This window comes from Pseudomyrmex gracilis, unplaced genomic scaffold (genome assembly GCF_002006095.1).
Source record: "Pseudomyrmex gracilis isolate BER0280 unplaced genomic scaffold, ASM200609v1 scaffold_67, whole genome shotgun sequence".
NCBI lineage: Eukaryota > Metazoa > Arthropoda > Insecta > Hymenoptera > Formicidae > Pseudomyrmex > Pseudomyrmex gracilis.
This window is the reverse complement of record NW_018020651.1, coordinates 125,709-138,523: the sequence shown is the minus strand read 5'-3', so window position 1 is coordinate 138,523 and position 12,815 is coordinate 125,709. Positions and strand designations below refer to the sequence as shown.

The 12,815-nt window shown below is 43.8% G+C and overlaps 1 protein-coding gene across 1 annotated transcript in view; it reads left to right on the top strand.

Annotated features, from left to right (window-relative positions):
• Positions 1-12,815, top strand: part of LOC109854474 (homeobox protein araucan-like) — a 30,497-nt gene that overhangs the window by 16,113 nt on the left and 1,569 nt on the right. The window contains exons 3-4 of the mRNA XM_020427581.1: positions 2,580-2,713; positions 9,472-9,830. Coding sequence (XP_020283170.1) covers positions 2,580-2,713; positions 9,472-9,830 — 493 coding nt within the window. The remainder of the gene's footprint in view (positions 1-2,579; positions 2,714-9,471; positions 9,831-12,815) is intronic.

The window sequence follows — 12,815 nt, the reverse complement described above, 5'->3', positions numbered from 1 at the left end:
AACGGTCTCGTCTATGACATAATATTCATATCGCGTGGCGATATCATCTTTCTGAGTTGCGTGAGAAATCTAGATTTTTTTAAATAAAAAGTTAGTCATTTGCATTACAAGTTTTATGATCTAATTTAATGGTTTCAGTATTGAGATATTTACTAAAGTCAAGAAAAAAATTCTTTCTTTTTAATATCTAATATATGTTTATCTTGCTCGACAAATCATTTGAAGAAAGGCGTGATCGCAATGTGTACAGCGTATTTTCACCGTGACAACCTGTCAGTCATCTTGTTAATGCGCTCGCGTTATTATGCAAGCAATATTAATTTAAGCTCGTCGAGCGCTTTGTGGTAACTGCGAAAATGTGAAGTACAGATACTGACTAATTAGCATGAAATGAAAATGGACAGTTGCCGAGATTGTGTGTGACGCTTTTCTTGATGGTGTTCGCAATTTCAAATATAATTGTGCGCATATTTAGTGAAATGGCAAACTGATATTTGAGTTTTTAATACGCCTCTTGTGTAACATTAATAATTGTACAATTATAAGCCTTACTGATATTAATTATCGGAATAATTAAACATACAAAATCTAAAATACATTTTTTATTTTCTATAATTTTTTATATTTTCTTATGTGGCCTCGTGCAATCGTTCGTAAGTCTTTTACGTGTTTCAATTTTTTTCTTGGTTTTTTTATCGAGTAGAATTAAGCAGGAAGCACGTGCGCTTTTAACGTGATTCAAATCGGCGGGCAACCGTTTCGACCAGCATTATAATATAATATGAACTGAATTAGCATTGAATGAAGTGGACGGCGCGGTGCAGATTGTCGAAAATATCTTATAACAACCAGACTTTTACGATGCGTAAGGGTGGTCCTTATTTTAAAACGGAAGCACATCAAATAGAAGGCATTAATTATATTATTTACACGAGTGAATGTTTAATTGTTGCACGAAAATTGAAAATTTTCACGTGATATTCTTTTCACAATATATTGCATCTATTAGTACATTAATTATCTTAATGTTATAGAATAGTATAATCGATATATAGAATAGTGTAATCGCGATATAGACTCGATGAAAATTAGTAAAAAAGAATTATGTATTTTAAATAAACAATAATATTCGATAATACAGTTAGAAAATAAAAAGAGTACTTTATTTTGAAACGGAGAAAAAAGATACTCTCTTGGCGCGATTTTGGGATAACTTGTGTAGAAGGTAATTATATGTGGTGGCAAAATATGGATATGATGGACTGCGCCAAACCTAATGTGTCAAGTTTGAGCCACCTCGCTGTCGAGCTCCCTAATGCGTCGCATGCATCGCAAGATTTGGGGCGCGCGCGACGATTATTGCTACCTTAATGCAGGCGCGCTCGTATAATCGGTTATACACCGGGCAGTCGGTGACCCTGTGTGACTTTGCAGTTGTAACAATAGTCCAAGGCGTCGACGTCGGACCACCCGCAGTTTGCTATTAAAGCTGCTTCTGAAAAAAAAAAAAAAAAAAAAAAAAGGAAAATAAAAAAGAAGATACGTGTGCGAGGTCTCTCCGAGGGAGAGACCCACGGCGAGGTGAGACTAAAGGCTGTGGACGAGGCTACAGTCAGGCAAGAGAGCCAAGGACACACGTCAGAACCTTCGAAAATCGAAACAGGGAGAGTTGGCGCGAGGACGGAATTAAGAATCAGGATACGCCAACGACGGCTATGACGACACTGCGACGACGACGACGACGACGACGACGCGCGCGCGCGCGCGCGCGCGACCGACGACTAGATGTAACACGAAACTTCGTGGCGCCAAAAACCACTTCTAAGCTGCTGCGCTAATAATATCCTCCATTGTGCTACCATTAACCGCATAACCTGCCGCCGTGTTCCTTCTCTCTTCTCACCTGCGCTTCTCTTCGATCTCTTTCTTCTCACTCGTCTCTCTTATTTCATTTCTTTCCTCCCCGTTTCATTCTTCTTTTAGTACGCGCTTTTATAACACGTTCTGTGAAGACACCACATACTCTATGTCATATTAATAGACTGACTGGTTGACACCTGCCCCTCATAATGCTTTAGAGATGTCCGGTTTTTTTTTTACCTCAATTCTTTCATGTCTCTTTACCTGTCCTGTTACAAGGTAACGAAAGCACAAAATGGGTGGAAGACTTCTTTTAGATGCATTTATATTGTATAATTTTAGATCCACAAATCGCTTACTATATAGGTTGAATATAAATGTTTATATGATCATTGATTTTTTAGTTTCGGTCTATCAGCAAGAATTTAGATAGACGAAACTTTTAAGGTCATTTATAAACAGGTTTATATCTCATTTAATATAAAATTTATTTTTTCACATATTTCCTCGATCGCGTATTTTGAGTGTTTTTGTTTTTATTGGAACAAGATTTAAAACTGAACAAAGTGTTGTTATTCTGAACTTGAATGTTTTAACATTATAGGAATCTCGAGAAAAAGATAAATCTTGTCATGTTTACAGTGTCAAGAAATTTATGTGCACGATGCAAGCAACGTGCTAAATAAATTAACTCCTTATCATACACGCTGCTTTTACAGGGTAATCCGTACGGGCTGAAGGACGCGACGGGTATGGGCATGACGGCGGACATGGGTGCTGCCTGGGGTACGGCCGCCCTTCAACCTGCTGCTACGGGTTACTACCCTTACGATCCAACCCTGGCCGCCTATGGGTAAGTTTATCGTCAGGTTTCATGGTCTCTCGGCTCCATTAGATTAAACCACCACCGCGGGAGAAAGAGAGAGAGAGAGAGAGAACGCGTTTCCCCTCTTCTCCTCGGCTCGTTACTTCCGCGCGCCGCCATTAAAACAAGAGTCACGATCCCGTCGTGCCCGTCGCGTTACACTCTGCTAGAAGTGTTTCCGCGTGACGACGCGGTTATCGTTATCGCGAATCCGTAATATCTCCCCTTTGCTCGTGCACCTGGAGAAGTGCACCGTTTGAGGTGTATGGACCGTTAAAATTGCATCGGTCATATCGGGTAAAATAAACCGTTCGTCGTGTTGTAGAAACCACAATCTGGCGTGATTTTTATATGCCAATATTACTCATAATGTATCGAATGCGTCTAATTTAATACGCAATCAATCTCATTTCACGAGATGTAAATATACACGTATAGATTTCCGTTATCTATACGAATGTGCGGCACATTAGTTCGATAATATCTGATAATCGTCATTGGTCGATTCGACATTCGGTCGGTAGTTGTCGCGATTTCCGAATTCTGTCGAGCTCAAGGGGGTTGAAGGTACCGGCGCTCGAGTTAGGCCAAACACGACGGACGGCTACAAAATGGCTGTAGGCAGCCGAGTGGGCGTATATAATGGAGGCTCCCAGGTTGGACGTGTGTACATACCTACGTACATATATACATATGTATATATACTGAACTCACATACACATTCGCACACATACGTATCGCCACATCGCGAGCGTAGGGAGAGCAGTAGGTCTCTCTCCGTAGGAGAGCGAGTGAGTGAGTTTATTGATTGGCTTCCTCCCCGAGGTTGGCTCGCCGGTTCGCCAGACCTCTCTGCTCTACTCTTCACTTTACTCTCGACTCCGTGCTCTCTCGCTCTATCTCCGTTCCCTGTCTCTTTTCCTTCCTGGCTCTAAAACCCTCCCTCCCTCTTTCTCTATCTTTCTCTCTCCTGTCGCCTCGTTCCTGCCGTACACTTCCTCGCACGTATACTTGCTCTACTCCCCGCGTTCGTCTACTCCCTTTCGACTGCTTCCCCAGCCACCTCCGTATCCTCCGAACGAGTCGGCTCCCACAGGTGCTTTACTTGCTTCGCTTAGCAACCCTCGTGTCCGCCTGGCGAACACACATACACACGCAACACTCACATATACTTGACGTTCACGCATAGGCAGACGCGCGCTGTGACTCACGCAACGGGAGACTTTTCCTCCCTCTTCGGAGCCCACCCCTTCGCTCTGTATAGTGCCTGTGCATGTGCTCAGCGGTGGCGGCGCCTACCAGAGAAACTCCAACGGTAGGCATTGTTTATCGTAGAATTCAGCGCCCTTACTGTCTCGCTCTCTCACCACTCACGGACAAGCCTCTATTAATTTACTTGCTTAATAATACGACGGCCGCTCTCTCGTTCTCTTCTCCCTCATCTCCGCTCTCTTCCCTTAACGGGTTTACTACGTGCCCCCCTCCTCCCCCGTCACTTTCGAAGCCGACGGGCCGCTATTGTTTCATCGGCGGCGTTGAAAGTTGCGGACTGTGTTGTATGGCGACACAAGGAAGGTCACCCTGCGCGAGGACAGAGGGTGTAAATTGAAGCGGCTCGATTGGGTCGCTTCGACGCGAACGCTCTGATTACAGGAAATGAGAAATACGTCGTTACTGGTCCCGCGAAAAGGTTCCTTTGGGAACACTTTGAACGGACAGAAGTGTATCTTTTTTTTTTGTGTGTTTGCCTTCGCGTAAATTGATGGAATTCTCTCTTTTTCTCCGTTTGCCCTGATATACTCGACCCTCACTGTCTTGTTGTTTCATTATTGGATGATGGATATGAATACGTTTACTCGTTTCCTGTACATATTTTAGTCGGAACTTTAAATGTTACAGATTAGTCGTTACGTAAGCTAACAAAACGTTATTTACGGTAACATACGCAAAAAATTAAAAATGTGAAATAAAAATTGCTCTGAGAGAGATGCGTAAAATCGATAATTATATAATTAATCGTTAACGTATACGTTTGACGAAGCTAAAGCCGCTTTTTATCCACTAAAAGATAGGACACCGTGTCAGCGAATGTGCGGCGATACTAACTTAATTTTGACCCAATCGGGAGATACCAGTTTTTAGTCTTTGATCGCGTTTACAGACGTTGACTATGTTAGGATCATAGAGAAATGTGCGATCTTTTTCTTTCTCTTTGATGATTGCCTTTGATTTTCCGTAACCGGTTACTTATTCACGTCCTTTCTGTCTGCCATCCGGAGAAAGATGCTTGGACTGGTATAATTCCAGAAAAATCGCTTGACATGTCGACGTATGGAACATGTGCAAGACTTGCTCTTTAGTCGCCGGCAAAGTAAAAAAAAAAAAAGTCTTCCTGTGGAAATTCTCACGTTTTATAGTTTGATTAAAGTAAAAATCGAACGGATCGATTTACCGTTGTAGCAGCTATTTCTGAAGCACGGCAAAATAAAACAATTACAAGAGCTGCACTAAGTAAATGCAATTAATAATATTAAAAATTAATTTACTAGTTTATGCTGATACCGTTAGAGATATGCGGACGCGTGTGATCGTAGTTTTAGTTTTACTGATCTACACAGCAACTATGCACCTTTTATTATCTAACCTGTGTTGAAACAAGGAGAAAGTTACTAAGTCAATGATTAGACGTAGACAGCATATCGTTTCATAGTAGAACGCCAACAATTGTACGACTATAGAGGGCGGATCTTGTCGATGGTACTGCGGAGCAGACGCGGCCGTAAGCTATACGCGACTGTACGGGAAGGCAAAGAGCAGAGTGAGAGAGAGAGAGAGAGAGGAAGAGAGAGATAGAGAGAGAGAGAGAGAGAGAGAGAGAGAGAGAGAGAGAGAGAGACAGAGCCAGATTGGCTGGTTGGTTGGTAGGAAACGTTTGCGCATCCGAACCCGGGCGTAACTATTGAAGCTATCTATATATATACACGGCTATACGAGGCTGGAGGACGTAATTACGCGCGTTCTGCCAATATTGGTTAACCTTTCGAGGTTGACGCCACCATATGCAAAGCCTCTAATGAGTCGCTCGAGTGCTGCCAGTGTCTAGTATTACGCGCTCCTCTATGCACCCTTTCACATCGTTATTGCCCGTCGCTAGATATTCGACGATTCTCCTGTTTTTCCTCCCCCTACCCCACCGCGTGCGCACGCCACCAATTTCGCGTTTTCGCATATAATATATTTCTCTCCGCCCTTTCGACCTCCGCGAGCGTACCGCGCTTCGAAATTGACGTTAATTCCCAAGCTACGCAAAAATACGCGCGGCGATGCGATAACTGCGAGTTTATTTATTTCGTTATTGCGCGAATCAATTTGCTGCATCCGATATCGCAATGTTTCTGACATTTAATTATCGGTCTTTCGACCTCGGCAATTGAAAAGTAGTTATTCGTTTCTATTTGCTTACCATTAGTTTCGGTTTAAAGCTGAAAAGAAATAAACCATTTTAAATAAACCGTTATAACTTATCTCTCAAAGAAAGAGTGACAGATTAACAATTGAAGTTATATCACGGAATATATCTGATTTGTACATTTATATACTTATTAATCATTTATAGGAGCAAATTATACGATACACACAGATTATACACATTTGAGTTTTTTAAGAATATTCGTTCCGCAATTCCGCTTCAACATCAACAGAGAACCGCGATGAAAAATTGTACGATTGTAGATAGCGGCCATCACTTAGAATTGACTAGTCTCGTCAGTGTTCGAACACAGCGTGTAGATGTTTATCGCTATCTTCATTTACAATCCCTTAGAATATATAAAAACACCAACAAGTGCTTTATAACGTATAAATTATTTGCCGTTTTAATTGAACACAAACTACGATACACGTAATGCGCCAACAGTGGCGTAATATTTTTTATTACCTGACCGGACTAAATCTCTCTGTTTGCTGATTTTAATTTTTGATGGAACTTGGCACACATTGTTATATCATTAAAAGAAGTGTAATTTGGACGGGAATAACAGGCGGAAATTTTTCGTAAATCAAAATATGCTACCGAAAAAAAAAAAAAAAAAAACAATAAAAATGGAAGTTACGTTGTTCGTTGCGCATTCACCAGATTTTTGTTTCGCCGCCATTCATCGTCGCATCTGCATCGCGACCATTCGCGTATATACGATCACGTCGATATATTCGAGTGATTCTCTCTCAGCACGCAACGGTACACTTAGTATGTAAATGTCAAGCGGACTCGTTGTGTATGTAGATAATTGCGCAGCGCAGCGCCGGCGCAGCACTCACAGCGTGTGGGAGGCAGTCGAAATTGCGCATATTAATGAAGGGGGCGAACTTTGATTATATCTAGAAGCGTCGTCAACCGCTGTCGATTTCTGACTGACCTTTGAGTGTGAACACATAGACTACTATACTAACATACGCAGACGTTTTTGCACACGGTCATGTATATTTCAAAAACTTTTAGTATTTTCGATTTTTCGAAAAAGTAACATATTTTTTTTAAATTCCGTAAAGTGAAAATGCACTCGAGAAATAAAGCGACTGTCGATCCACTTGAATTAAAAGTGACTTCTCACTCACATATAGAATCGATTCTCCAACTTTCTCCAATTTACTCGAAGATAAATATAAGTTTATAAATATTTGTTTCCGCAATGATATAATTATTCACTTGAAACGAGTGACACATTCAGTCCGAGTTCAACAGACACACTTTTATAAAAAGTGAATTTTTACTAATTACAAGTAGCAGTAATTTCACTATCGTTTAAAATTAGATTTCGCTTCAAGAAATTTAGAAAGTTGTGGTATATTTTTGTCTTGTATTTAATTGTTTCATCTTTCGCAAATACGTCGCTATTCGGTCGCAACCGCCTCGGCAACAGAGTCCAGAAGCCTATCGAAATCGATAGGACTCCTTCGAGGACATGGCCGCTTTCTTGCGGTAACAGCAGGAACGAGGAGAGCAAAAAGGAAAAAAAAAGGAAGAACCGTGGAAGTCGAGAAGAGGCTCGTTTTACTGACGGCGTATCCCGGCCGCCTTTCCCTTGTACGAGGGAGTTTAATAGAGGGTGAAACGTCCTCCACCTTCTTCGAGTCAGCTTCCTGCGGATTGCTGCTTCCATCCCCATCGCGGTCATCTCGGCAATCTTGGATACGGATTGTAGCGATCGGATGAGGATGGAAGGGGGTTGCGCAACCTTGTTTTCGTCGAGTGAAAGCGGGAGCCTAATCATTCGCCGTTCGTTCGATTTCCGCTTTTCTTTCTTTCTATTTCCCTTGCTCTTTGGTTTCCTTCTGCTTGCGCTAAACGATTTCTCCAATCATCTGGCTATTGCTGCTCAGCAAACCCGTCTAATTCGATTACATAGAGTGGAAATAGAAATCTGACACCGACTTTATTTCTCTATTAGTCTTCCCGATCGCTCAAACAATCTTGTGAACCCACTATTGTGATCATTTCCGCGTATCTGGAAACTGCCATAATTTAACTGCCAGATCCAAGATTAAGTAATAATTAAATCGATGCCGCTGCTGCGGTTCAACATTTCCGATTCAATGTATCTTGAAACTATTTTATATACATGCATACATATAGTCATCCATTACTTTTTACAAGATACGTTGATAAATTGTAAATTTAGCATCAATATTTTGAAAGTTTCTCGATATTCGCTTTCCAATCACGATTTGTCATTCACGATATCACAAAATCGTTATTATTCTTGGCCACCGACGAGAAGCAGCAGCATCTCTTCAAGATGCGTTCCGCACGAAGCAAAACATCGTTGCTAACAACCACCACCACTATCGTGAACCAGCGTGCCTCTTCCATCGTTTCACAGCCGATGGATTGTCGATAGGTATTTTAGCCTGTAGTATATAACAGTATCCCACCTATAACATCGCTCACCGGGTTCTTCGTTGGAGGGGGGGAGAAAGAGGAACAGGGGAAGAGAGGTAGACGCGAACGAACGAGAAGGGAACGGGCGAGAGGGGATCGATCGAATCGCCATTACGGCGAGTGAGTGCCGGGGGTGCACGATGGAATCACGCCGCCGCTGGGGGTTTATTCCCCGTATATATTTGCCGGAGTATCACCCTCGACCCACTAGGATGCCGCCCTCCTATTCCGGAGGGATTTGATGCTCGGCAAGGCGGAGAGAAAGAGAAAGGAAGGGAGAGAGAAAAGGAAAGTAAAGAAGTGAGAGAGAGACACAAATCTAGGAAAGCCGAAGGCTCGTGCAGAGCACTTCGGACTTGCCAAAATCTGCGGGGAATTCGCACCCTCGACACGATACCACTTCTCGAATGGAGTGTCCCGCTTCGACAAATATGGAACAATAGTTACCTTCTGGCAGGCAAGCGACGTAGCGAACGTAGCGTAATGGCGATTACTCAGTCGTTAATAGTGCATTTGACGTTTATTAGCGTGATGTGATCAACAACATCTCGGCCGCATTACACACACAGTATCTGTGAACTTCTCTGGATGTGTAAAATGAGAATGCGTGTTTTAAGCGATAAATCTGTACGTGCGGTAATTAAATATATAATTTGTGAAATTATTTACAGTTTAGCTGAGCGCTTCGATTTTTTCTTTACGTTGTACTTCCTATTTTCTACAAGACGCTGTTTACTCGCGCGTAACAAAATTTTTAAAAAATTTCAGAGACAGTCTCATTGTAAGTCGCCGCTCTTGTCTTTTTTAGGTACGGTGCTGGTTACGATCTGGCCGCACGGCGGAAGAATGCCACGAGGGAATCGACGGCAACCTTGAAGGCTTGGCTGAACGAGCACAAGAAGAACCCGTATCCGACGAAAGGCGAGAAGATTATGTTGGCTATCATCACGAAGATGACGCTGACTCAAGTCTCCACTTGGTTCGCGAATGCGCGGAGACGTCTCAAAAAGGAGAACAAAATGACCTGGGAGCCGAAGAACAAGACGGACGATGACGACGACGCGGTGCTCACCGATTCCGAAGATAATAAGGAGAAGGACGATCTCGCGGCGGACAACAGGGGCGATCGGGTCGGCGAGGAGGCGAGGCGAGGCCTCGATGATACCGGTAAGCTTTTTTTTCTTTTTTACACTCTTGGTATATCCATTGCCCGACAGCGCGAGTCAGAATTCATTACTCTGCAAGATGCTGCCTCCAGATACGAGCCGTCACGTTTTCACGTCGCTATCTGCGAGAACGATTTAGAAAATTGCTCGCAGTCGCGGGCGAGCTGACGTTAACACGCGAAATCTTAGACCCGCCGTTTCGCGCTACTAACAAGATTGCAAAGTACGAAACGAAATGAGACGAGAGGCGTGTCTGCTAACGCCGCGCCGCGGCGCGGCGGTATAAAATTGTTGCCGAGCGAGAGAAGCGGATAATAATAATATATATTTCAAACAACCACAAGCCGGCAGCGTTTCCTACGAAGACAGTCTGAAAAAAGCAACCGCGCAATACAATATTCGTGATAACTCGTCGTGTGTTGTCGGGAAATTTCTATCGCTGGAAACATCCGGTTTATTCAGCGAAAAGTATCGTTGGCAGAGCCTTAGAATCGTTTCTCGAAGGTAGGTCCGGCAAGGCGAGCCGATCTCTTTGGCTTCGGAATGTCGATGGCGTGTTTACCTCGCGTGACTAGTTTCCGTGATATCGAATGTCCATCAATTGACGTTTTTCATATTGCGCAAGCGCACCGGCTACGTTTTGCGCACAATGAGTCGAACTTACGACTTCGCTCCGGGCGGTTGACAGAACGTTTTTTTTCTTAACATAGTTCTTTCGTTTTTTGTTTGACTTCCTTTTGCCGTTCGTGTCATTTATTTTTATTGTTCATCTCGTCGCGTTCATGGTCATTTCGTAGACAAATGTGTCTTAGTCTCGTATTCATCCTAAGATCGATTATGAGGCTTTTAACCTTGTTATTCATCTTAAGATCGATTATGAGGCTTTTAACCTTGTGTCACCTGCGTTTACCTGTCGGTTTTTGAAGACTTTTGTAAGGCGCTCATCGAATATAAAGTTTATGGCCGGCGATTCCAAAGTACGAGGCTGCAAAATCGGCTCGTTTCTGCCGGCAAGCATGCCGCACACGCTCATTAAGGATCCGAATACCGTGCGACCCGTTTCCCAAATTGCGGTTTTGAATATCGAAGATATTTGCGTCCCAAAAGGAAGATTGCGACTCGCGTTCTATTTCTTCGTTGCTGCAGCGGCCGGAAACGGCGAGTTAGGGAATTCACAGCGAAGTACGATGCGGATTCTATATTGCGGGGGCGGACATAATGGTTCACATGTGGGTAAACACAGTGACGGGTTGCGGGTTGCCGCGCGAAGAGATTAATGGCCCTCGGTTTGGTCCCCCCGGTGGACCGGGCCGACGCCCGTTGGTATTGGTACCCCAGGCTGAACCGGGCTGCTTGCCCGTGAGCTCGCCGCGAGCCAGTGTAGGTGGTATACACACGATGTGTGAGACGAGCTCGTGTAATTGTATGCGTGAGCGAGAGGGAGAGGGTGCGCCCGGGCTGAGTAGCCATCCGTAGAACCATATACACTCCGTGTGCCACGAGGTCCATATACATGTGTATATATACACATATGTATACACTGTGAATGTATATAGATACACGCGAGAGAACGCTGGTTCGAGGTACGGTGATGTATCGGCGCCCGCGGCGAGACGAATGGTACGGACCCTCCTATGGCCACCATTACCCCACCGCACATTGGCCAATATCGAGTCTCACCCTCTCTCTCTCTCGCTCTTGCTCTCTCTTTCTCTCTATCTCTCTCATCGTATCGGTCTCTCTCCTGATTCAGGATATCTAGGTTCTGTCGTACTGCGTCACGCGTGCCTGCAATGGCTCGTAATTTCAAAAGACCGGCGCACGAGCGGAGGAGAGTACTCCGACGATGTGCGCGTCGGCCGAAAAAGAGAGAGAGAGAGAGAGAGAAGGAAAGACTGACGAAAACCGATGGGAAATTGATTTACCGCGCCGGTTTCCTCGTGTGAAAGCGTTAATGTCTTATGTCGTAAAGTTTTTTGGTTTTTTATTGTATAAAAAACAAACATTACGAGAGGGTATTGACACTTCGAACGAATGTACACGCGTATACACACACTTTTGCCGGTGACCCTTAGAAATTCAAAGGGGAGCTTTTGGCGCGCTCATGAATTTCTACGCCGAGTCTGAGGAAGATAGGTCACACGAACTGTCAGCCACGTATGCGGCGAGGGTTGAAATATTCGTATTTCGAGGAAAATATATTCAAACTCTCAGCGTTTGGTGTCCGCTATTGTTATGTAAAGTTAGATACAGAAATATATATGTACACACACACAAGAGTTTATGTACGTATGTATAATGGTTTTTAAATTATCCACCGGCACAAAATAAGAAAAGAAACGTCGAAAGAAAAAACTTATTATGCATTTCTATGAATCGCAGATTGAACAATTTGACCTTAAACTCAAGTCCAATACAATTTAGTTATTCAATTTAAACACAGAATCCGGCCGCACACGGCGCGAAGATTATGAGATTAACGTCTGATAAAAGAGGGTCAAAAGTTAAAGAGCCACTTGTGGACTCGACGGTAGTATCTATTTAGTTGGCCCATAAGGTTCTCTTTATAAGGGGTGCGTGCGCCCTAAACCGAAACTCTCTTTTTCTTTCCTTCTCCTTTCTTCTTAATATCTCTCTCTCTCTTTCTCTGTCCACGTTTCTCTTACTCCTGTAGCACAGCACGCCCTTCGAGCTTGGGAATTATCGCTTGACGACCCATCAAGTAAACCCTCTGCCGACACATTCGAACCTCTTAATGAAATTCTCACCCCTGACTGACTGGCTGGCTTCGCTCGGTGGCTACCTAGCTGGCTGGCTGGCTGGCAGACGGTCGGGACGATTCGTGGAGTGCTCCGAGAGACGGCGGAACAGGGAGATCGGAGAAAAAGAAAAGGGATACGCTTCTCTTTTTCTCGCTAACTCATCTTCCCGCCCGCTCACTGCCCCGAGGGGAAACTGAAATCTCTCGCGCCCCAAAGTGGTTGAA